This window comes from Petromyzon marinus, chromosome 9, assembly GCF_048934315.1.
Source record: "Petromyzon marinus isolate PM22_M1 ecotype Great Lakes invasive population chromosome 9, UKy_Petmar_22M1.pri1.0, whole genome shotgun sequence".
Lineage (NCBI taxonomy): Eukaryota > Metazoa > Chordata > Hyperoartia > Petromyzontiformes > Petromyzontidae > Petromyzon > Petromyzon marinus.
This window is the reverse complement of record NC_133675.1, coordinates 9,498,893-9,520,863: the sequence shown is the minus strand read 5'-3', so window position 1 is coordinate 9,520,863 and position 21,971 is coordinate 9,498,893. Positions and strand designations below refer to the sequence as shown.

The window sequence follows — 21,971 nt, the reverse complement described above, 5'->3', positions numbered from 1 at the left end:
ATCCCAAGAACCTGGAGTTGCCCGTGTGGTGCACCCACTGGGATTGGTGGTGCTTGTCCGCATGCGACATTTCAGCCGGAACAGTCCGGGTCGCTGTTCCTGGGATTATTTTGGCAATAGCGCATCCATGTCACCTTGTTTTGTGCTCACGAATACTGCACCTGTTTGTAGGATGCTAGGCATGCAGTATATGCTATTCGAATCTTGCGAATGGCAATATTATTCAGGAGCTGCATGCCAATGTCGAAGTTTGCTGCCAGCCACGAGAGGGATTCATGAGAGACTTCGTGTGGTTTTGCTATTCCTCCTCGATCAAAGGAGCGCAGACTGCAGTGGTTTAGAATACGGTCCACGGTATGGGTTGCATGGACACAATCGCACGACTCTGGCTGGTGTCTTTAATTGTCCATTCACGAAGGAGACGGTGCGGATCCGCCTGTTGATGTCCTGATGCGGTTGATGGCTCCACCATCGGTGGCTTCGACGAGGGGTATCAAAGCCAGGAGGTGCGATCAGGTTTGTGTCTCGAATGTGCTGCTCATTCTGGACGCGCCAGCGTTGTTCCACTCCGTCTCGCCAGCGTTCTTCCGGATCTGGGTGAGAGTCTAGGATGGTGACAGCCGCACGATCCCAGAAAGGGGGGATCGGGACGCGAGTAGGCGGTGGGGTACATTGTTGAGGTCTTGGTTGATGGGTAGGGTTGCTGGAGTTCGCAAGAAAACCGTCTGCATGTCTCTGCCGTTTTCAAATCTCTGCGGATATTTGGTGGCCGAATATTCGCCAGAACATCGGAGCCAGGGGATTGGCTTCGGTTTTAGTGTCCCGGTTATGATGCGCATTGCGTCAAATGTGAAACTACTGGGCAACTGTGAAAAAAGAGCTTTATAGCTCATCGGATTCCTCCAGTGTAAATACACATTCTGATTTCATTGTGCGTCTAGCAGCTTAGTGTACGAGATCCTGGACCAGGCTGAAGCGCAGTGACTCTGCGACCGAGGAGATCTGTGAGAGGGCGGCAGCGGGTGGGAGGAGGCATGACCCGTTCACACATCGCTCGCCGCTGGTGTTCGCCATCGTCTGTTGTCGAGCTTGGGCCAGCCGCCTTGATAGTCAAATGCGCCAACTGCGACGCGACTTCGCACACGGTCGGTGCTCGTCTAACATGCCGGTGTTTGGGGTTTTTTTTGGTAGATTCTCGTCTCTTGGTAGATTCTCGTCTCACGTTGACTTTCTCAAATTGCATATCATGGTTTACACCTTTTCTGATTTAATAAGGCGCACTTTTTTCCCTTTTTTTTGTTTGCAAAAGTTTGGAGCGGGGGGGGGGTGATCAGATTTGTATTGCTTTATTGACAACCGGCACACGATTGTTGTGCGTTTGCCCTCCTGCGGCGTTGCATGAGACAGAGAATGCCCGAACGTTGCTGAAAGGACACAAAGAGAAAAAAAAACGGTTCTGCAAATATCCCACGAACCTATCTAGGTGCTCTCTGAAATAACTTGTATTCAACATTCTAAAGCCCAACAGCGAGCTTTGTGTAGCTGCATGCGTGTGGGGAGCGGTATGGAAACGCAAACAAGACTTGCCCCGACAGTTTGTTAAGGCTATACGGGGGGTTTTGATCTTTGTGTTTGGGGAGCTATGCGAGCTGCCCTACAAAACCCGGCGTCTCGAGTTTGATTCCCGCTCACGGCTACCCCCAGTGATGGAATTATCTGAACCGGTCCTGTGCCTCCCCTCGGTCGACTCAGCCTAAAATGAGTACCCTTTGCAGTGCGGTAAACATCACCACTGGGGGAGGCAAAGGCGGTCGGGCGTGGTGCTAGCTCCATACCCCTCGTGTGCTGTGTAGGCCTTTATGTGTGCTCGCTAACAACACTTGCCCCAACAATCTGTTAAGGCCATAGGGGGATCTTTGTATTGTGTGCCTCATGATAATTACATACCTAAAGTACATAACATAGTAGATTAATGATGTAAAGGACATGAACATTTCCTTTGTTAAAATAAAATATAGCACAATCTCGAATAGTGGCAATCTTCCTTAGATTGCGTCCGCACTACCAATTTACACACACACACAAAACAATCTTTGCCCGTGATTGTTTGGGACTGGAAAATGTACTCACGTTATAATATATATTTTTTACATAGACACGAGAAATTGCACGGACTGAAAATCTGACAAAGACCCAGCAACTGCCGGTAAAAAAAATGTATATGAAGAAAAGTGATCGCTTTATATACGTGGGCAAAAGAGAAAAAGCACCCTGGGTACACGAATGTGACATTCGGTTGTAAAAAAAGAAAACCCAGAATAATCGCAAGGTCACACAAGTGATGTACAGAGTGATTCCACTCGAGAAAGGTGATTATGGTTTTCATTGTGTAAAAGTTAATGACTATGTCCGAGATGCATTGGCTGAATTTGGTGTATGCGCGTGTGTCCGTTTTTTTTCATTATAAAGTATCTACAATTCCAAGAAGAAAACGTTTCAAAATACATTTCGAGTGTATGAAAACAGGGAAGCTACGTGGCATGCAGAGACACACAATAGCACGAGAAATTGGGAGAAAAATGATCAAATCCCAAGTGGGTTAAAAAAAGATGAAGTTCTCTCCACTCAAATATGTTCTACGTTCACTCAGCCCCTTACACTCGGCCCGACTTCACGCTGACAAATGAACCCATCACCACCCATTGCAATTCTAGACAACTGATGCTTCTCTTCAATCGTTCCTCCACTCGTCAAGGCTCTCCTGCGTGGATATATTCACGCTAATGTATTCTCATTTGAAGGTATTTCACATTTAAGTTGTAGACCCATGGTGCAAAATACAGCAGACTATGCTGAAATTAGCTGCAAAGATTGGCTTTGTTGAGTGACTGTTGGTTTATTTGCGCGGTAAGCAGCTGATGTTGACGTGGAGAGGTGCTTCGTGCCTCTGCACGATGAAGCACGCTACCACGCCTCTATTTCTAACCACGCAAAACGTAATTGGCGAATTATGTGACCCGTTCCGAGTGCTCACTTCACCAACCCGCATTGACCAGCGTGCTGAAGTTTTGTCAAACACTCATGATTGATATTAAACTGTACAAAAAAAGACTGAACTAATTTTTTATTTTATAAGTTAAGGCCCACTGAGCTATATAGCTATTTTTCAGAAGCGACCTGACCATAAATTATAGCTCAGCGAAGTGGCTTATCCTCTGTGCAAATGTATAGCAGTAAAATACTCTAAACGCATGTTTATTCTAAAGTGTAGAGGGAAACCCGGAGGAACCGCGACCACGGGGAGAACATGAAAACTCCAAATATACAAGCGTCAAGGTTGGAGTCGCACTCACAACCCCTGTATACCAGGCGAGGCAGTTACCATTCACCACGGAGGCATGGGAAGGCCTCTATCCAGCAGTGTATTGATAGGCATGTTTACACTATTACCATTACTGAATATTGAAAGCGATTGTGCTTCATATGTGCGCTATGAAAGCGAGGTTCTATACTACAAAATTAAACCTGCATGCCAACTTTGTCGGTAAATGACAAACTTCTTGCATAGTACAGTAAATGAGCTAACATTTAATAATAAAAACATTCCATCGATGACAAAGCCATATATTGTGAAAAATAACTTCATGGGCAGTGCTTCGGTGGAATCACTCGGACATTGCATCCCTTGAATTGCTTGCTCATGTCATTCAACAAATTACAATATTCCATATGCCTTTGTCAATCCACTCTTGCATTGATGCATCTACCACAATGTCAGTCATGGGTGTGAGGGTGCTTTTAACCAAACTTTACCACAATCAACCATGTGCGTTGATGCAGGAGGGTTTGTGAATAGGTGCCACGGATTGAACTCGGATTGGCCGAGCGTGTAATGCAGTGCGCTAACCACCGTACCACCCCCACTCTAAGGCATAAAGCAAATCAACTTAAATGTATCAGACTGTTTAAGAACAGCACAGAATTCACATAGACTGCCTGACAGCTAATTCACTTTGTCTGACGTATGTATATATGTTGAACTTCTTTCGCACCGTACATAGGCAACCGTGCTAATCGGTTAAGGACAACAAAATAAACACAACACTGCCTACCAAATGCATTGATACTGCCTTAAATAACGTTGCAGTCTGACTGAAATACAGGCACGAGCAATTTGGATTTGCTGAAAATTCGGAAAAGTTTACCTGATGTTTTTGTTAAGTTGTTCCTTCATCTGCCATAAAATATATTTAGATTGTGGCTCACATATAGCCTTGAAGTCCGTATACAAACATTAAATATACTTGGCTGACCTCATCAAGGCGTTCATCAATTCTTTAAGAGTATTCCTCAGGTTTACGATGTAGGCATTCCTCGCGCCAGGAACGACCCTGCATGATTCTCTTAAACTCTTGATGACACCCCTTGCATCCAGTCAATCAATCAGCGGTGCAAAGAAATGAATAATCAGGCTCATTTAATTAACTCTGCAAGGTATGGCTTTTTTAATGGACTTCCCATAATGAATAAGCAACCGAACAATCAACGGCTCAATTGAGGTGGGGGCGGGGGGGGCATTGAATGGACGAGCGGGCTGCATGGTTTGACGCTGTCCAGGTGATGGTCATTTACTTTAATTTAGCGTCGCAATTGCTCGTCAATAGACCATTATGGTACACGTGTACACACAGAGCCTAATTTAAAAGACCACACAACAATTGACTCGATGCTTTGCTTTTTTATACGTCGCTATACTGCAGCTCAGCTTTCTATTGATGGACTGTCTATTCACACGCGGTTCATATATTAATATATATCAATACCGGTCCGCATGCATTTGTAATAATGCGAACGTCATGAATTGGTCTCGATAGACTTTCCGAAGCGCAAATTGTGGAAATGAAATGACGGTTGGCCTTTCTCCCTGTATGCACACCACACTGGGTCGCTTGCCATTGCACTCCCATTTAAAAGGCAAGACCTTCGCTCTCAGAACCGTAACGACCTTCGGGATGCATTCATTCATTTACCCGTGGGTGGAGATGGTTTTTTGTTGTTGTGTTTTTTTTTGCATTAACATTTGAATATAGGTCAATGTCAGATGAGGAGCACAAGAAATGCAGAAAACATACGTATACAGTATATATATATTTATTTTTTATGCAGTCACTTGAGCACGAGGGTGGTTGCGTGATGCCTGGAGGTATCTTCCTTGGCTTCGGGTTGTGGATGTTTGGGCTGAGCGAGAGAGCGCTGAGGCCGAGGTTTGCGCGAGGAATTCTCAGTTCCCCGACTTGGCGTCTCATCCCAAATACAGACGGTGCCTGGGAGCAGTGGCGCAGAATCGCCTGGTTGGCATCGTCCCTGGTGCAATCAATATACGGTGGCGAAATGTTAACTACCTCGCCTGGTACATATATATAGGAGATCGTGTGTTCGATGCCGACGTTGACGCCTGTATATTTGGAGTTTGCATGTGTCTCTGTCTCCCCGTGATCGCGTGGATTTTTATCTGGGTCCTCCGGATTTTCCCTCCACGTTTAGAAACATGCGCTTAGAGTATTTCCACGTGATAAGCCACTTCGTTGAGCTATCGTTTGTGGCCAGGATGCTTCTGAAAAAGAGCTACATAGCTCAGTGGGTCTTACCCGGTTAAATAAACAAAAAGTTTCATAGTTTAAAAACGGGACCATCCTGATCCAATTTCCTCCCCTCTTTGCAACCTGTCCCATGGTGCCCTCTGACCCTTGCGTCCCCACCGGTGCAGTTGCACTGCCTGCGCACTCGTTAGCACAAGATCCCAATCCCTTTGTGATATGAAAAGACGAGCTTACATGCCGAGGACACCAGCAATCTTTGGACGTGATCCTATTGAAGTGGCCAAGAGAATCGCCGGAGTTTCGTGCAGTTACATACACGTGGAGATGGAGCAGTTAAAGTAGCCTCTGTGCGGGCGCATGATGATATGTCACACACGTAATCACAGGATCAGCGTGGGGAGGTCTGTATCCAATAGTGGATAGACCACGGCTGCGAATTACAATCATGATGATGATACCGTGCACAGACTTATCTCTTGCTCTTTGCTCTATCCGGAGCAATGTCTGTTGGCGTGCGTGTTGGAGTGGGTGGTGGGGTGAGTGTTGGAATTGAGAAACTTGATAGATGGGGAAAACAATACGGCACCGCTGCGTGATGTGAATGTGCGTGATCCGCGCGCGTTATTCACACGCAGTGATCGTCTCTGCCGATGCAGTACCGGAATGAGACGTGTGGGTGGGTTAGTAATTCGCCGGAATTGTTAAGCATGTTCGAAAGATAGGAATATCATGGCAAGACAGGATAAGCAATGAGGAAATCTGGAAGAGAACACCATTGCGGGTTTAGTGTTTGTCAAAATAACAAGGCAAAAACGGCTGCGCAGGGTGGAACGTGTGTGTAGGATGGTGGAGGGTCGATGGTTCACACTAACATTGGAGTAGTCTCCACGAGTCCAGCAACAAAGAGGAAGAGCTGAAAGCAGATGGTGGCAGACTGCCAGGGCAAATCGTGGACGTTGCGTGCCTGTGCTGTGTGCTGAGGCAGCTAGGCTGGCGGCGAGGTGTGGCGATATCGACGGCTTCGGCCTATAATGACCTCTTGATCTTTATCCTTGAGATGTCTCCGTGTCTACACGTCTTCACCTCTTTTAAAACTAAACTATTTTATTCTAGCAGGCAAGGCCCACTGAGCTATATATATATATTCATCTCAGAAGCAGCCACAAATGATAGCTCAATGAAGTGGCTTATCACGTAGAGATTGAGCAGCCAAATACTCTTACGGTCCAAGTGTCTACGTCACTAGTCTGCAACAAATGAAAGAGTCATACTTTTTTTAGAAGCAGTAGCAATAACCAATAACTAGTATCGCATCTCAAGCGTTTTGCGCGGGTCTCACGTTTACATGGCGGTGGTCGTGATTTCCCATGCATTCCACGTGCGTGAGGTCCGAGAGTTGTTCAGCGTTGTTCCCTTTCGCTTCACGAGTGAGAGCGGGTGTGCAGGAGCTCTGGTGAGCCTCGTTCACAGGGAGGTGCACTTGTGACTTCCAGGAGGTTTTCAGCGGTTCTGAGAGCAGGTGTCTTGTCTCTGTGTCCGGTTCTGTTCAGTGGAGACTATCGCAGACAAAAAGAGAGAGACGGAGTGACAAAGGTGCATACAAATACCAGGAGAGTGAACCTGACCAAGGAGTGAACCCGGTTGTATTAAGGGGACGCGTGGTAGTGGTGCAGATCCCATCTCAGCAGCCTCCTAACAATGGCCCTGCGCTCAGCTAGAGTTGCCGTACGGTTTCCGACTTCGTTCAAGTAATCACCCCGCGGTGTTTCGAGAACGTAAGACAGCTACAGGAGCCTTGTGCGATTCGTCCATGAGCTGAGTCGCTAATGTAATGTTCACGTAAAACGGAAGTTCGCTGAATTGTCTGGAACGAATTGATAATTTAGTCAAACAGTGTTAAGATAACAAAAGGGGTTCCACAGGGTTCCATCCTCGGCCCCCTTTTGTTCTCTCTTTATATCAATGACTTTGGCACTGACCTGGATCATTCCAGGGTACATCTTTTTGCAGATGACACGATACTGATTACTGCTGGCCGCTCTCCGGAAGACGTGATTGCTAAGCTCCAGGGTGATTTCAACAAACTACAACATCAGCTAGTTGCTCTTAAACTAGTCTTGCATACCTCCAAAACCAAGGTGCTATGCTTCTCACCAGGACTAAAGCAGGAAGTTATTTTTCCCCAATTACATTCCTTAAATAATTATCAAATAGAGCAAGTCAAGATCTATAAGTATCTTGGGGTCATCCTGGATTCAAAACTGAATTTTGAAGATCACATTGATTATATTGGTAAAAAGACAAAAATTTAAATTGGTTTTCTGTATCGACACAAGCACTGCTTCCCCCCAATGTTCCGTTTGGAATTGATAAAAGCTACCATAATGCCTCTACTTGACTACTGTGACATCGTGTATAAATCAGCCCCAAGTACTGTACTGAAGAAGCTTGATTCCATCTATCACTCGGCCTTAAGATTTACATTGAACTCCCCATATAGGACTCACCACGGTGATATCTACATTGGGTCAAACTTAACATCTCTTAATGTTCGACGGCTTGTGCACCAGATCTTATTTATTCATGATGTACTTACAAAAAAACCCGCAGACTACCTGCTGGATCTCCTCTCTGTTTCAAAGAACAAATTTGACCTCAGGTCTTCGCTCATTTACCAGCTACACATTCCCTATTGCCGTACAAAAACTGGAGGAAGGGCCTTTGCTATTGATGCCCCCAGGGTCTGGAATTCTATTGCCAATAAACTGCAACTTGAATCGCTACCAATGAGATCTTCTCTCAAAACTGCTCTAGAGGAGTTGTACACCCCTAGCTGCCACTGCTATTCATTGGCGTAAAATCAAATCAAATGTTTCGCTCCGGATGACGCTGCAAAGTATTATCTGTATTTTGATTTAGCGTGCTGATCTTAAAGGTGCATTGGAAAATTTGATACTCCGACTGATGCTTCTGTTGTTGTGGAGTAACTCATGCAGTCAGCTATGGCTCTAGGATTTGGTGTTACATGTTATTTATGTAGTTTATGGTAAAAATTCGGTCACAGTCTCTGTGATCACTGTTACGTTGCAATGATGGCTTTATTTTTTGGTGATTTCGAAAAGTTTTTTGGTTTGGACATGTTTGTTTTGTTGTAGTACGGAGTTAGACTGATGGCCTTAATCTAAGTTTTCTTGTGGTTGTTGTTGGTGTTTGACTTGCATCCCACTGGGATTTTTTGCACACAGCGTTGGTGTACGGTGCTTTTTTCAGGAATATTTTGCTGTTTTTTTTCATGGATTTTCTGTTTGAACAGTCACATAGTCACTTTAAGATGTTTTTCTTGTTCGTGTTTTTGTTTTTTTTGTTTGTTGTGGTTGCACCCGATTCAAGAGCCGAATGGCTCACAGGGCTATACCAAAATCAATCAAACTGAAAAAAAACTGCGTGCGTGCGGCAAGAGTACGAGTCAAACTGGAGCTGCGAATGATCATGAATGACTTGTACCCACTGAACAGCTGATAATCTCGTGGGTGTTTATGTTGTCGATACTGCTGTGGGTTGCGTAGAAAGAGGATGCAACCTATATATAAATTAGGTAAAAAAAACTGTTTTTCAATGCACACTTTCATTTGCACACAAATGTAGAAAATACATTATTTGGACCCCAGATATAATATTTGCTTTCCATGCTTTGAGGATTTCTATCTCACAAACAAATAGCAAGGTTAAGCATAAAGTACGTATTTCAATTTTAAAAAATTCTGTAAATTTGAGATTTACTTATACAGATAAAGTAATAGTATCAAAACTATTTCAAAGCATTTTGAAAATGTAATAATATTACTATACTTCATGTTAGTTGGGCAATTCTCTTAGTTGAATCATCTCATCCAGTAACTTTTTGCTGCATACATTGCTTCCTGTAAGCTTGGTGCATTCCAATTCTTCAAGTTTCAATCCATCTAGTGATCGCACTCTGCTCAATGGCAACATACGCTTGACCAGCAGCAAACGCCTTTGAACCTAAATTGGCAATGGCATAGTTCATGCTAGATCCCTGCATTTTGTGCACCGTTGAAGCCCAACAGAGGATGAGTAGTAGCATGCGTCTTTCTGCGGTTCCAAATGTATATTTGGCAGGGAACCAGAAAGACATTGGCTCCATCCGGTGAACTCAAATCTCTGTGAAATATATCTTTACCGATGGAATGTCCTCTGCAGACAACTGTGCTGGACAAAAAAGAGGCCAGATGATGTCAGTCATATGTCCCATCGCTCCGTTGACGAGTCTTTTTCTAACATTGACATTGTAACAACAGCACCACTTTTGCGCCTGTAATCAGGGTCCGCTGTTTTGAAAGGCATGCGGTTTTGTTGGCATCCGATGGAACCCATCTTTCCAGATCAACTATTTCAGTGCTTCGTGATCAGTGAACAATATAATCCTGGGCTGTGATCACAGACATTTGGATATTTTGATTGTGATCATGCTGAAGGACTTTGTTGTTATGAGCATCTACTTGGTTGGTCGTTACATGGATATGCAGAGCCTTTTCAATGGCAAAAATTCTCCCGAGCTCTTGTCCTCCAATTTTTTTTTACACAAAAGGTTGATATGCTCACTTTTGATCAAATCATTCAGAAATTCGATACACGTGGAGTCTCCTTGTTAGCGCATGGTCTGCGTTAGCTCACAAAATGAGATCTCCTGGCACCAAAGGGTTGCTGGTTGCATCCTTTCTGCCTGCTCGAAGACTGCACTACCATGCACTGGAGGAAGCTGCGCGAGATCACCAAACAGGAGGACGTTGAGGCCTCCAAGGATAATAGGGTTATCCTTAAGCTCTTTCAGCCTCTGATCAATCATGCTGAGCATTTTGTAAGGCGCCATGGATATTTCTTCGATGATTATGAACTCGATGTCCTTCAACTGTAATCTCAGGCGTTCGAGGGTTCACCAACTTGCCATCCCTTTGCACCGGAAGTTTCACAAATGAATGCAGTGTGTGTCCATGAATCAATCTTGCTGCGACGCCAGTCAAGGCACAAACTTTAACAGCTACATTATCACCACTATAGCATCAGCGGATCTGCTCACTCCAGCGCTGTCCTCGAGACAGTCTGGTCCCTTCACCTGATGAAGGCCGCTTGTGTTGTGGCTGAAACGTCGTGATTTTTGTTGTTTTATTTTTTACCTACGTCACTTTAACGAATAGAACCAAAGAGTATTGAGTGTAAAGGTTTTGCCAGTGCCTGCTCCTCTGTTTATGAACAATTTTAATCTCTCCTATGATCCATCTTCCAATGAACCACGGATCTTACGGGTGATGAAATTGTATCGTAGCTTGCTTGGCTGTGTAAAAATAAGCATTTCCCATTGGGATGTCCTACATGTTGTCATTCATGCTCTCATTATCAGGTGGATCGTGATTTTTCAACTCTTCAAATGCATGCACTTGATTAAAATCATTTTCCAACTGACGATTCCATTGCCGTTGAATTACCATGTGAGCGTTGGACGTCTTCAACAATTCTTCTTTGGAAAGAAATGCTGCCTTAGCTGTTTCAAGCCCTCAAGACGTTCGTGTTCATTCCTGAAAGAAGAATATTGTGCAAGCAAGCTGTAGTAGTAGTTCTCTGGATCAGATGAGGATTTGAAGTAGGGAACTCTAACAAAAGCCGGACGAGTCCTAATTCGCATTTTGCCGCTATCTTGCAGTGTAATCAATTGAATGTTGATCTGTGCAGTCGGTTATTGATAAGCATCAGCATTTCCGTCATCCTGATCAACTTGATCTGCCCTCTTGGTATAATGGGGCTCGAAAAGCATGGCAAACTCTATCAGGGACATGTTGTTAAAGTCATAGTCGGGGTGCTTAAGTGGTCGCTTATCGTAACGATGAAAGATGATGGAACAAAATTCAGACACCTCGTCATCAAAGTTAAATGCAAGAACTTTGCAGCGTTGCTTAGGTTTGCGGCTGTTGAGAAACACATTTTTAATGAACTTTCTCCATTTTAACGTGGCACAATCGATAGACACATTCACAAGCATACACTTGGCATTGATTCCGCATCGACATGCAAATTTTACTAGCTTTTGAGATACATCTCCTTCTTCTCGGCAAATTTGGTTGCTCGCACATTATAGACTTTAATTATTTTCTGATGACTCGTTCTTGGAGATATGCTTTACAATGTAGAAAGTGGATCCACACGGTTGAATATACATGTTGGCCTTCCAGAGCTTCAATATATAAGCATTGTATTTCAACACGTATTGCTTTTGCGACCAATATCACCCATAATATTTATATTTTTTGGCTTAGAGCGCGTAAATATAAATATCGTTAAACCCGTGACAAACCTTACTAATTGGCTGTGTCGGGTGGTGGTGGGTTTAACGACACATTTATATTCACGTGTTCTAACCCCAAACCCTACATTATGGAGCATTGTATTTGTTGACAAATTCCTCTTCTTTGCACCGTTTCAATGTGCAAATCCTAGCGCCGTTTCTGATGAATTCATCGGATGAGTGAGCTTCAATTGTAGCCGAATCAGAAGCTTTGCGTGGGAAGTTGAATCTGCAAGATGTTGAAAAGTTCTTGTTGCATGTGTGAGTGTGACGATGAATTTGTAAGGTGTCCACTAGCTGCTCAATTACTGGATTCTATTGCATTTCACATATAATCAGTTCACCGATCCTATTGATGCCCTGTTCGGTGTCAAGATCAGGAGTATTCCCGACCCAAATAACCATGTGAAGATGGGGAGATCCTCGAACCTGGAACAATTCACCACTAGTAGTCAACAATATTTCCACCAAAGAGCTGATCACTTGATGTGATGTAGGAAATGAATGCATTCAATCGGATCATCAAATGGTGACTGCCAACAGTTGGATAATTCTCGACCAAATATTGCACATCATGTATTGTGAGCTTCGTCGGATGCCTTTCTTTGTTCCCATCAACTTTTAGCAGCGCCTTGATCATGTTTGTCCAGTGCAGATAATCGCAGCTCAAGGTGATGAAGTAGTGAGGTGGCCCCAAGCAGTGAATTTGAGCAATCAGGTTATTGAGGGCCCTGCTCCAATAAGCACCAGATCCATGCAAATTTTTGCACATGTAAATCTTTCTGCCACAAAACAAAATATTTCACTTGACCCTGTAGAACTCGTTCATGGAGTGCATAGAAGAGGTCATTGTTGCGCTGAAACCTGAGGTCGCTGTAAGTATTCGATATTAGAAATAGTCCAGTGGTATGGTATTTACCAAAACAGTTTTTTTTTCAATCCATTTTTGCCTTTTGAAACAGGCAAACTCTTCCATCTTTAGCTCGTGTGCCTCATTATCAATGTTATCCGTAGTTTTGAGCTTGATCTGGTTAAGGTTGGCATCACCTTGAGGAACTTCTTCCAGCACTGCATCTTCTCTAGGCTGATGACCATCTATTGGCATCAAAACGGAAGTCTTAACAGGCAAAGTATCAATAGCTGATCCTGTTCCGGCAGCGCTTGTCTCTTCATTGTGTCTGGTGTGAACTGTCTGGGCTTGAATTATGACATTTTTGGCCTGGACCTCAATGAAATTCAAAGCGCACGCTGAGTTAGTTGTAGCGTTTATGTTAAACTGTGTTTTATATATGGTGAGAGATTGTAAAAAAAATTACGTGTTAGTCCCATGTTAACTATTAAGAACAGCAAGAGTCTAAACATGAATGCCTATGAACAAATCACCCGAACTTGGAATGAGGCTGATCTGTTTGGACCTCGAAAGCCAAGCATATCTGAGCCTGGATAGTGGCTGGAGGGGTGCGCACCATGCACAAGCAGGTTGTCATAGGGCTGCAGGGCCACGTTGTGCTCATATGCTGTTGTACTATGTGTCTATGCTGCCCGCCTTTAGCAATTCGCAGTGACCAGCCGGAGGTGAAGTATGGTCGAACGGCCTCCACAACCAGCGTGGAGTGCGGAGGCCTTCATGCAGCAGTGGCATGACAAAAGGTCTCTATGCTCTCTACGGGCATTGTGCAGCGCCCATCTCCACCAGTGGCAATTCCTCATTCCCATGACAGGGGCCACCTTTAACAACCACTGATGACTGTGCCTGTGGAACCTATTTTATTAACTGTAGAGATGACAATGATAGCTTGGGTATGTCAACCGTTGACGCTACAATATATGAAAGCATGGCTTTTGTGTGACCTCATCTTTGAAGTGACCTATTGATGGACGAACGAGCACGCGGCCTCCCCAGTTTCGACGCGAAGCACAAGTGTGTTTGCGAGCACCTATTAAGGTCAACACGGCACACGAGCGGGTGGTGAAGCCAGCACCCCGAAGGGGGGGGGGGGAGTGGTCTTTGTCTCTCCAACGCTTAATTAATCACTCCACACCTCACTTAAGGCCGTGTCAACGTCGAAGAGGCCCATGCTATGTTCAGATGCCACTTGCTACTGATGTCCACGGCTTACCAATGGAATCTGGCATTTACCGGTATTTTTTTTTAATATATATAACAACCGCAGTTCGCCACTAAGTGGCGGTGACGTTACGACGGCACTTGTGCCATTCTAGGTGCACCTTGAGACCACGTGACGTGTGGATGGCTCGCTGCTGTTAGGTCACTGGACAGAGCCAGGTGCCGTTGGATGATTGGCTGAGATGACTCGCAGATGCACAACCTGTGCTCCCCTCCAGCACACACAAAGATCCCCCGTGTAGCCTACGCAGACTGTTGGGGCAAGTGCTGTGTTAACAAGTACGTATGAAGGCCAGCACGGCACACACCGGGGGTGGGTGGCCAACTTCGTGCAAGGCCGCCTTTGTCACTCTAGTGGTGAGGTTTACACACCGCACAAGATACATCTTTTTTTTTAAAGGCTGAGTCGACATACGGGAGACTCCAGAACCGGTCCAGATAATCGTCACTGGCGTTGGCCGTGAGCGGGAATTGAATTCGGGTAGCCGGGTCCATAGAGCATCGTGCTAACTGCTACACCACCGCTCCTTAACAACATATATACAGAGACACACAGACATACACACAGACTAGCATACATTACATATTGTTACACGTTGCTTTTAAAAGCAGCGATCATATCGGTATGTGTCAATAGACAAAGCATTGTGGACCTTCTAAGGTTAACAATGTTAGCAATTTCGAATTTCTAACACCAAGGTAACCCTAGCCTCATGCGTGCATCGGCACCCCTTTTAGATAAATGCTGTGAGTGGTCGAGGGGGGGGCATTGGGGTCTCGGCAACAGCCAACAGTTCCTGCGATTGAGACGAAGAGATTTTGGAGGCGGTCACTGTTCAGTGCGATTATTATCGCGATAATTATCGCACTGAACAGTGACATACTTTTCACCCAACTTTAATAAGTAATGATTTCAACTTGGAAAGAGCACAGTGTTCGCTCGCTCTCGAAGAGGTATAACGAACGACTCAGAGCTGCGAGGAGCCACAGGCAAGCAGGGAAGGCAGCCACGTGGTGATTTGGCGACAACGATTGCCCCAAGCTCTGCAGTCCTATCTATATATTAATGTGTAATCGGCCAATTCACGGGTGTTGACATGTGAGACCGAGAAACCGGAGAACCCAGAGGATACAACAGGTGGAGTTCACATTTTTCTGTACAGCATTCTCCTCGCAAGCCAGGGTATGTCACCTCCTCGACACCCACGGGAAGGGTGTTTCACAACCTTAGTGTGATCCACTAACCCTCACTGCTGTATTATAGGCGTGCATAGTCACCACCTCCCGGCTATCCGTCAAGCTACATTTTAATCCTTCACACACTAGAAGTCGCACTTTCCGACACACTGCAATGATATTTGCTCGCCAGGTGACAGTCAAATATTTTAGAATGTTATTTTCGGTGCGGTCAAATGTAATCCTGCTGAGACCATCAGCTCCACACACTTGAGACTCTAGTTTAATGACGGACATCTGCAACGGGGACGCGAACTCAGGTGCCCTGACCTCTGAGCTACTCAGCCACCTCCGATTATCTCGCCTTTTTCACTTCATATCTTCAGCCAATTCCAACATCTTTTTTCTCGCTCCCAACGTCCGATAAATACTTGTATCAGGCACGTGGATTACAACACGTCCTATTGTGTACACTTTGATTCGTTCATTTACGTAAAAAGCGCAGGCGATTGAAACAAACAAAAATCCGTAATGCGTTCTGCGTATTTAAAATTGACAACGATTGGTGGGACGTAGACCCCGACAATGCCAGATGCACAAACGCTCAAAATTTGTCCAAACAAGCACGGAGAGAGGAGAGAGATGAGAGATGCGTGCTCGAAATTGCCACTGAGAGATGGGAAGAGGTGCGCGCGGGGATCAAGGAACAAACGCAAACCAGGGACGTCGTGTTTTACCCTCAAAGACTGTCGACTAAGGGGAGGCCCGGACCTGGTTAAGGTATTCTCCACTGATGTTAGCCGTGAGTGGAAATCGTCATCGGAATGCCAGGTTCGCAGCGCGGTGCGCTCGCCACGCAAACCCCCGGACAAAGAACCCCTCCTGTACAGCCTTTAACATACTGTTGGGGCAAGTGCTGCTAGCGAGCAACACCTTTGAAGGCAGGCACGGAACACGAAGAAGGCGGTTGGCCAACACGGCGAGCTACACAGGATGATGATGATGGCCCAGTGGACGAGACGAGTGATGGATTGGCTGCCAATGGGGCGAACAGGGCGGAGAAGTCGAAGGGGTACGGCAGATGGCATCGGCTCACGCGCAGGAGCGAGATGAATTGCGGCATCGCGGCACCGTGAGGGATGACGACGGCGTGAAGAAGCCTTCATCGAGCGGTGGATAGAACGTGGTGCTGCCGATTGTGCTTGCTGATGCGTGGCTTAGCATGCGTCAGCCACATGTTAGAATGTGTTTCTACACTGCCCTCTGCTGCCCATAACAATAATAATAATACATTTTATTTGTGAGCGCTTTTTTGAATACTCATAGACACTTTACATAAAATCATAAAAGCAGCAAAAACAACATCAAATTGTAAAAACACTAAAAACACACCAAACTTAGCTAAACATTAAAAGCAATTTTAAAAAGGTGAGTTTTAGTCAATGATTTGAACGCTGGAAGGTCGGTGCAGTCACGGATTTGTTTTGGGAGAGAGTTCCAAAGTGAGGGGACAGCTATAGAGAAGTAGCCCAGCAGCAGCCTTACACAACTGATTTATCTTCGGCGGTGGCCAATCCAAATAAACTATTTGGGTCTTTCGGTAGTCACGTTGAAAGACCCAAAGAGTATGCATTCCTGCAGCCACGAAAGCTTTCCAGGCGTAAATCCGCTTAGCTTCCGAGATATGGCGAGATCGGGCGAATGTTTCGTGATTGGGAGGCACCGAGGGAATGTTGTCGCACCAGCGTGGCAGTAAGCAAAGCAGGAGGCTGCTCGTGAGACAATGAATATCGAGACCGGTGCAGAGTTTGGCTTCTATTGATACAAATGCTGATGAAAAAAGTCCACTCCCAGAAGACTGTTCAGGCGATGTGGATACGCAAAAAAGAAGCTGTAATAAAGTGTTTTTTTTTAATTTGGAGAAATAATGATTGGAAGGAGGCATTGTTATGTTTGAGTATTTATTTTGTATGAGATCGAGCGTTTCATTTGGGGCTGAAGCGTCTCGCTCGGCTCCCATGCTGATGTACATTGAGCACCGTGCGTGCCTTCGGGTAGCGAAGGATATCCGAGTGGACGCGCGCACACGGGGACGTAAAAGAGGGAGAAGACCACGTCAATCTGCCACTGTGGCACTTATTTAGTTTGCGGGAAGGATTTTGGTGTTTATCATTGGAGAAACGTTTGCGTAGCGTGCAATAGGCGCGGATGCACGACACTTTTCAATCTCGCCTTGCGCGTGATGGCAGGGGTATGTTCAGTCTCGCCTTGCGCGTGATGGCAGGGGTATGTTCAGCCTCGCCTTGCGCGTGATGGCAGGGGAATGTTCAGGAGATAAATGCCCAATGTCAAGTTCTGCCAGTCACGACGAGAGGGCTTCAGGAGAGAGTTCGTGTTGTGTTGCTATTTCTTCATTGAAGGAACGCAGACTGCAGTGTTTTACTATATTGCCCATTGACTTACATTGCCCGTAGACTAACACTGACCATAGACTAACATTGACCAGAGGCTAGTCTTATTCTTGCGGATAGCAACAATATATTGAGGAGCTAAATGCCAATGTGGAGGTCTGCTCACCACGACGAGAGGGCTTTAGGAGGGAGTGTCGTTTTGCTGTTCCTCCTCCTCCGCTGAAGGAACATAGACCACAGTGGTTTACTCTTTTGTTGTTCATATCGATGGGATATGGAATGGACGTTGTTGATTCGAATCCAGATGACGTCGTACGATTGATACAATTAACAACACAAATTAGAGTCTGCGCTGCTTTACATTTGCCTGGGCGAAAATTGGGCGACATTTTTTTTACCTAATCCTGGCGAGCTGGCTGAAAAACAACTTAATAAATAAACAATATCATAAATAGGCATCTCGGCTCGGAATACCATGCACGAGGTCGGTTCTAAAGTACGTTTAAGACTAAGTTATCACGACATACAACACTAGAAGGGACAGTGGATTGGGGAGACCATCCATTATCCGGCAGCGGATTGACCGTGGCTAATGATGACGAGGATGAGCATGTGTATGACTTTTTATTCAACGCTCGTTAGGTGATGGTGAGTTGTGTGAGTGTTGTAAAAAAAAAACACGAATACGCTAATAATGTTCTGGGCTATAGAGCTTAGATTCAACACAATCGTAACTAGACAAAATACAGAAACTATTGTTTTTTAGTGGGCCGTCCAAATATTACTTGCCGGTGAGTTGAATGTGTTTACTGCAAGGACGATCTGAGTCATCGATGAATCAAATATTTGATGGAAACGAAATATTGAATATATTCTATGAGCAATGAGTCGAATGTACACGTGTACGTGTGTGATGCTGTACATGTGTGAAGTTACGTGTGATTATGATTGTGATATTATTTGTTCCGGAGCGGTAGTGCAGCGGTTCTCGCGTTGTGGTTCCATCCCGGCGTCCCGAGTTCAATTCCCGCTCACGGCCAACACCAGTGACGATAAAGGGATAGAGTGGATGAAGGAGTGATAGCAAGATAGCGCTAGAGAGGGGTGGTGAGAGAGAGAGTGATAGTGAGAGCGTGAGTAAGAGTGAAAGTGTGATCGTGATAGGGTGAGTGAATACGAGAGAGACAGATAAAGTGAGGGAGTGAAAGAGTGAGAGTGGAAGGTAGAGAGGGTGAGTGAGAGAGATAGAGAGATAGTGAGATCGTGCGAGGGAGAGTGAAGGCAAGTTGGAGAATCGATTCGAGAGTGAGTGAGTGAGAGCGAACGAGAGAGTTACGGAATGAGAGTGAGTGAGAGTTACTTGGGAGATAGAGTGAGTGAGACAGGACGAAAGTGAGTGGGAGCTAGCGTGAGAGAGACAGTGCGATGAGTGTGTGAGAGAGCGTGTGAGATAGAGAGTGTGTGAGAGAGTGTCAGAGAGGGGAGCTTTTGTGTCGAGAGGCCGAACTTTCGGCTGTGTCCCGCGTTGTGACTGACAGATTGCCGGCCGGGCAGCGGGTCCGCTGGGTGTGACGCCTGTCACTCAACCTCGCCTCGACACGTGACCTTTCCCCCCCTCCCAGCTCCCTCCGGCACCATTCATCTCTGCCCAAGAGCCACACGCGGAGGGGCCTCGGGCCTCGTAATAACCCAATTAGGTAATGGTCGTTCACTCACGAAACCCGCCCCCGCAAAAAACCGCGGCACAAAGAAGAGAGCCGCGTGGCTCCCGCACCCGACGAGGAGTCGGGAATCCGAGCGACTCGAGCGAGAGCGAGGCGAGTCTCGTCGAGTTTATCTCGCTCTCGCTTCGTCCAAGCAAGCAGCCTTAGCTCCTATCCCCCCCCCTCCCCACTCACTCACTTGTCGGGACACTCTTCACTCGGTCTGCGTGTCTCTCTCTCTCTCTCTCGCCGGGGTTACCGGCAGAACCCGGGAGGACCAAACTGCACGCCTCACACCCGCCACGCTCGCTTGAATTGACGCATTGTGCGACCATCTCAATGGTCTTATGGGGGGGGGGTGATTGTCCGATCGGCGGAAAGAAAGGGGCGATGTTCTGACAATGGAATAACTGGCCCGAAACTCGCCCCTCCTTCCCTTGTGCGATCGCCTTAAACGCATTCATTGTTTTTTTTGAGTGGCCAAAGTCTATACATAATTAAATAACCGCGATTTACCGACGTGCCACAATTTGTTTTGTCTCGTGCGCCACTTTTGTAATGTTTATATAGGGTGCCTCTTGAGAAAAAAAAGCGTCTGACATGAACAAAGGGTCATTGCCCGAAACGTCGCATATTGTGCATTATATATTCATCTTAGTGCAGTGTTATTCACGGATGTGTTGAGTTTTAGGCGGCGGCGGGGCGGTGGTCTCGTGGTTTCCATTCACACGTGGCCGTGGAGTTTTCGCACCCGGAGCCTTCTGGGTAGTGGCCGTGGTTGTGAGAGAGACGCGCGCGCTGGCGAACTCTCCGAGTGAGTCGATCTCGCTGCGCGGTGCACGCGTCCACGTCTACCTGCCCCTGCTGCTGCTGCCCCTGCTGCTGCTGCTGCCCCTGCTGCTGCCCCTGCTGCTGCCCGGGCCTCTCCTCCACACAGTCGCTATTTGGGGGGGGGGGGGGACGGCGGGGGGAGGTGGAATCGCGGGAAGTGGAGCTCCCTTCGCGCGCGTAAGACAAAAAAAGCAGAAAGCGCCTTGAAATATTCGCCTCTATTTCCGATCTATAGTTTGTCACGCGGAGCGGACGCGCGGGGGGGTTAGGGGGATGGGTGGAGATGGGGGGCAGTGTTTGGGAGAGTGGGGGGGGGTCCGGGCAGTGTGGGGACGGGTGGTGGAGTGGAGGTGGGGGGGGGCTCGGGTAGGGAAGAGAGGGAGGGAGAAGGGCGGGATACTGGCTTGGCGCTAGGCGCTTGCTCTCGCAGAGTTGGCCTATTATTCAGTCAATCAAAAGGCGGATGATCATAGGAGCCGGCATCATCGCCGCTCGCACTCCTCCTGACCGCGCACAGCGGCCGCGCCGAGGCCTCGTCGCTCGCCACCGTTGCCTCGCCGCGCCGCGCGTGCAGCAGCAGCAGCAGAATCCACTGCACGGGTTGCCCGCCGTGCCCCCGACCGCATCGCACGCCAAGGCTGTACTGAGAGCGGTGTCGACCACGCTTCGGGGCCCGGCGAAGATTCCAAATCACCGCTGTCTCTCGCCGCTTTCTCTCTCTCTTACTGCTTGGCAGCGCCGGACCGCTCGCGCTGTGTCTGCCCTCTGTTTTCCATCACGACTAAACCCCGCTCTCAGCTCTCTCTCTCTCGCGCTTTAATTTATCCGCCTCTCTCATTCTTACTCTCTCGCTCGCTCTCTCCGCCAACTCTGCCCGCTCACGCTTGCCCGCTCTCTCACTCTCTCGCTCTCTTTGTCACGCGCACGCACAGCCCTCGTTATCTCCGTGTCTCGGGCTGCCTGCGATTTGGCTCACGGACCCGCGGGGAACTCGGCGAAATCTCATCGCAGCGAGCGAATCGACGGGCCCATGCCCCGTGAGTGAGGGGCGCCTGCGCGGTGGGACATGGAAGACGAAAGCGCCAAGGGGCAGGGACAACAGCAACATCAGCAGCAGCAGCAACATCAGCAACATCATCATCAGCAGCAGCAGCAGGGTCGGTCGAGCACTGCAGCTAAAGCAAGGCGAGAGGAGGCGGGACCCTCACCGGACCTGCCGCCTTCTGGCCAGGACTGCGCCAAGGACGGGTCTTCGGATCCCACCGGTCCCGACTACTGCCGCAGGATCCTTGTGCGAGGTACGGGGTTGGTTGTGGTGGTTGTGGTGGTGGTGGTAGGGGGTGGGAGGGGGATAGTGGGGGGGGGGGTGACTTCGCCTAGGCAGCAACGCGTTCCCTCCAGCACTTTAGTCGAATCTCAAGTTCAAACTGCAGCGTCTATTCATTCATTTCACACACACGCGCACACGCTCGCACAACAGCTGACGTGCGCCACTAAGTGGCGGTGACGTCATCGCGGCGCTTGTGCCAGGCTAGGTGCACCTTGAGGCCTTCACGTGAAATTTGGAAGTCTCGCTGCTGACAGGTCACGGAACAGACCCAGGTTGACTGACGCAAATCAGGGCTGCACACTGCGCCACCTTGCTGTGTCTTAGCCGCCTGGCACTACAAAGACAAAGATCCCCCGTATAGCATTGACAGATTTTTGAGGCTGTTAGCGAGCCCCTATGAATGCCGGCACGGCAAGAGATGGGTGGGGGGGCGG

At 47.2% G+C, this 21,971-nt stretch overlaps 1 protein-coding gene and 1 long non-coding RNA gene across 2 annotated transcripts in view; one reads left to right on the top strand and one right to left on the bottom strand.

Moving 5' to 3' along the window:
* Nucleotides 1-3,066: 3,066 nt before the first annotated feature.
* LOC142924152 (uncharacterized) lies at nucleotides 3,067-21,491 on the bottom strand. Its single transcript, XR_012941316.1, has 3 exons — nucleotides 21,416-21,491; nucleotides 6,940-7,142; nucleotides 3,067-5,364 (listed from the first exon to the last, which is right to left on the bottom strand). It is a non-coding gene; the product is annotated as an uncharacterized LOC142924152 (long non-coding RNA).
* The window catches only part of LOC116940569 (ventral anterior homeobox 1b-like), a 78,085-nt gene continuing 77,263 nt past the window's right edge, over nucleotides 21,150-21,971 (top strand). The window contains exon 1 of the mRNA XM_032950545.2: nucleotides 21,150-21,505. Coding sequence (XP_032806436.1) covers nucleotides 21,274-21,505 — 232 coding nt within the window. The 5' untranslated portion in view covers nucleotides 21,150-21,273. The remainder of the gene's footprint in view (nucleotides 21,506-21,971) is intronic.